Source organism: Helianthus annuus, chromosome 7, assembly GCF_002127325.2.
Source record: "Helianthus annuus cultivar XRQ/B chromosome 7, HanXRQr2.0-SUNRISE, whole genome shotgun sequence".
Taxonomy (NCBI): domain Eukaryota; kingdom Viridiplantae; phylum Streptophyta; class Magnoliopsida; order Asterales; family Asteraceae; genus Helianthus; species Helianthus annuus.
Genome location: NC_035439.2, coordinates 64,920,328 through 64,924,326, shown reverse-complemented (window position 1 = coordinate 64,924,326; position 3,999 = coordinate 64,920,328). Strand labels below are relative to the sequence as shown.

Below are 3,999 nucleotides of genomic sequence, written 5' to 3'. Positions count from 1 at the left end.
CCGAGGCTCCGACTGGTGGGAACATAGCTGCTGCTGCTGAAGATGATGGGGAGGGTGCTAACCCTTTGATTCTCTGTCCTCATCCTCTTTCAGAGTATGGTAAAGTTCTACATACTCCATTGGGTGTTTTAGATATGTTTCCTGGTGTGTAGCTTGTTTAATTTTGTAACTATTTTTTGATACACTGCTGTGTTTTGTAAATCTTAGTTAAAGTGTTTTGTTGCACTAGTAACTTTCTGGTGCACTGATGTGCATACTTGTTTTGGTAATTATAAGTTGTGTTTGGATTACAATATATTGCATGTGTATAATTACTTTGTTTTGGTAGAGCGAATGAGAATGGTATTGTGCTCATGTGTGAACGTAGGTCTAGAATGTGCGCGGAGTTGTGCTTATTTAGACCGTTCATGAGGCGTACAATGTTCACCGTATTGTTTTCGCGTGTACCAAAGGAATTATATGCAATTTGTAACAAACAATAACATGCAAAGATAATTTTTGCATTAATAGGGCGCGGGGCCAATAATACAAAGTGAAATGGAAAAAATACATTGCCTGTATAAGTCTGGCTTTTTGAATAGCTTGGCTATATGTAGCACCTGTGCAGCTGCTGCGCGTTCCAGGTGCAAGGAACAGTTGTTCCGTCAATTCTTTTTAGGGTGTACGCCCCTTTGCCCAGGACCTAGTTGATAATGTATGGTCCTTCCCATTTAGGTGCTAACTTGCCCGGCTTCTCCATGTTGGACGCTTCGTTATCACGCAGGACGAAGTCTCCTGGGACGAAGGTACGTATCCGGACGCGCGCGTTGTAGTATTTTTCAAGTTTGGACTTATACCTTGCCTCCGCGATGGCCGCATTTTCGCGCCTTTCCTAGAGAAGGTCTAGATCCATCCTTCGTTCTTTTTCGTTGTTTTGTTTTTCCATGGAAATCATGCGCGGCGACGGGAGGCCTATTTCTGCTGGTATTACTGCCTCTGATCCGTATACCAGGCTAAATGGGGTTTCCCCCATACTAGTTTTTGGCATGGTGCGATAAGCCCACGGGATGCTGGGGAGCTCATCTACCCATCCTCTGCGTGCCGTCCCCATTCTTGCCTTGATGCCATCAACTATTTGTTTATTTATACTTTCGACCTGCCCATTTGCTTGTGGGTGCGCCACCGAAGCAAAGTTGTGCTCGATCTTCAATTCTTTAAACCACTTCTGGAGGTCTTCTGAGGCAAAATTTGTGCCGTTATCTGAAATAATGTGCAAGGGCAACCCGAACCGACAAATGATATGTTCCCATATAAATTTGCGGATTACCATCGCTGTAGTTGACGCCAATGCCTTGGCTTCTACCCACTTAGTGACGTAGTCAACTGCCACAATAATGAATTTAACTGCGCCTGGCGCGTCAGGGAAGGGACCGACAAGGTTGATACCCCACTGTTGAAAAGGCCAGGCGGAGGTGACCGGTACTAGAGGATTTTTTGGACGGAAGGTTTTTGGCGCATGTCGCTGGCATGCTGCGCATTTGCGCAATAATTCCACCGCGTCCACATGCATTCATGGCTAATAGTAGCCTTCGCTCATTATCTTTGCCACTACCATGCGTGGTCCGGCGTGGATCCCACATAATCCTTTGTGGATTTCTCTGACTAAGTACTGTGCATCTGTTTTATCGAAAAAGCATAGGAGTGGACCCATAAATGATTTCCGGTATAAAATACCGTCTGCCATTTCGTAATTTAGCGCTTTATTCTGGATCTTCCTAGCTTCCGCTTTCCCTTCTGGAAGTTTGCCATGCTGCAGGTACATGATGATTGGGGACATCCAGGATGGGCTGCCGACCTCGATGATGTTTACTTGTTTTAGAGGGACGGATGGATTGGATAATACTTCAATGCGAACCTCTTTTGCTAGATGCTTGAAGCTGGTGGCAGCCAATTTGCTCAACGTGTCTGCGTGTTTATTTTCACTTATGTTTATGCGAACTATTTTAAATGTTTGGAACTGGCTGATAAGCATTCGTGCTTGCTCCAGGTATAAAGCCATGGTTTCTCCCTTGGCGTCGTAATGACCATTAACTTGTTCCACCACTAGCTTTGAATCGACGTGAGCCTCAAGGTTTTTTGCTCCCATTTTAAGCGCCAGACGGGGGCCTGCAAGAAACGCTTCATATTCTGCCTCGTTGTTTGTACTCTTGAAGTCTAAGCGTATTGCGTATGTAAGCTCGTGATCATCTGGGATAACTAGTCGAAGGCCTGCGCCTGCACCATCATCATTAGAAGCTCCATCTGTGTGCAACGTCCAAACCCTATCGTCGAAGACTGGAATAGGGTTTTGGATCGCCTCACATTCCTGTACTTTATCTATGGGAACTTCTGTGGCGAAATCTGCTAATACTTGCCCTTTAATTGCCGGTCTAGGTTTATATTGGATATTGTATCCTCCCAACTCGATGGCCCATTTGGCCAATCTCCCCGCAACATCGGGTTTGGACAGAATTTGGCCTAGATGATAATTAGTGAGAACTGTAATAACATGGCCAGAGAAATAACGGCGTAGTCTTCGTGATGCACGTACTAGCGCGAGGACCAGTTTTTCTATCATCGAGTAGCGCGTCTCTGGCCCAGTTAGCATCTTACTAATGTAGTATATCTGTGACAACTCGAGTTTCCAAGATTTCATTCTTCGCATTTATTGCACGTTCACTGTTTGTTTAGTTGTTTACTTGCACAATTGGTTTGCTTGGTAACTGTATATGTTTTGGATTCGATAAAGTGTATTGTAATTGTGCATGGTTATGTGTTACTTGTGAAAGATTTGACAAATACTTGAATGTGGTGATGAAACTGTAAAATTACATTGTTATGGGTGTTTTATGTAAGAAATGATATTTAGGGATGAATAGAGTAATTAGTGAAATTCTAATCATTCTTAACCCTAACCTCCTCCCTAATCATTCACAAAGATCATCATACGTACTTTCACATTCTCCTCTCCTCTCCTACAACCATCTTCTCATCATTCTTGGCTTCACAAGTTCTTTTGCATCAAGTTTGATTACCAATCCATCTAGAAGCAATCCAAGGTAATGGTTAATGATTGTTTGTTGTTATTAATCCTTGATTATGTGATTCGTGCTAAAACCCTAGTCCTACATGTAATGGTTCTGTGTTGATTGAATTCTGATTATTGTGAAATGATTTGATTAGTGTGCAATCATTGCCTGATGTTAAGATACAAGATATGTTAGAATTACTGATTGATAATTAGATTACTGCAATGCATATGAATGAATTAGGGTTTCCTGATCGCATAAACGATACGTAACTGTTACATTGTTCATTTTATGTTTCTGTGCGCGACAAGGGTTTTGAGTCCGAACTTTTTAATATAACAAGAGAGTCCAACCTTTTAATAAGATAGGGTAGTCCGACTTTTGTGGTGAAACATGGTCCGACCTTTTTATTTGCTAATAATGGTCCGACTTTTTGATATGTGATAAGGGTCCGAGTTTTGATATACATATAGGGTCCGAGCTTTAAGATGAGAGCTCTTGTCCGAATTTTGTTGATTTAGTGTGTCCGAATTTTATAATGTAATGGGTAGGGTCCGACTTTTATTAAGGACCCTAGAGTCCGAACTTTTGATCATGTCAAGCATGAGTCCGAGTTTGTAAGGGGAAGGGGGAAGCCCCCTGTCCGACTTTTGTGAGGGGGAAACCCTGTCCGACCATTGAAGGGGGGAGGCATCATCCGAGTTTTATAGGGGGGGATGTTGTCCGAGTTTTATACGTGACACAAGGGTTCGGGTTTCATGAGCTAGGTATAGTCCGACTTTTTACATGCTTAGTATAATGCCTTGTCCGAGTTTTGAACATGATATCCTTGTCCGACTTTTATGTTTGATATGTTGGGTTTGAGCGTTGTTGTCTGTTAAGCTGTTAAGTGCGTTAACTGTATGAAGTATGTTAATTACCTGTTAATCCTGTCAAGCATAAATAGTGCGAT

General features: G+C 42.6%; 1 protein-coding gene across 1 annotated transcript; it reads right to left on the bottom strand.

The window, feature by feature from the left end:
• Positions 1-1,555: 1,555 nt before the first annotated feature.
• On the bottom strand, positions 1,556-2,626 carry LOC110866643. Its single transcript, XM_022115784.1, has one exon. It carries the CDS (start codon positions 2,624-2,626, stop codon positions 1,556-1,558), a length of 1,071 nt encoding a protein of 356 aa, XP_021971476.1.
• Positions 2,627-3,999: the final 1,373 nt, after the last annotated feature.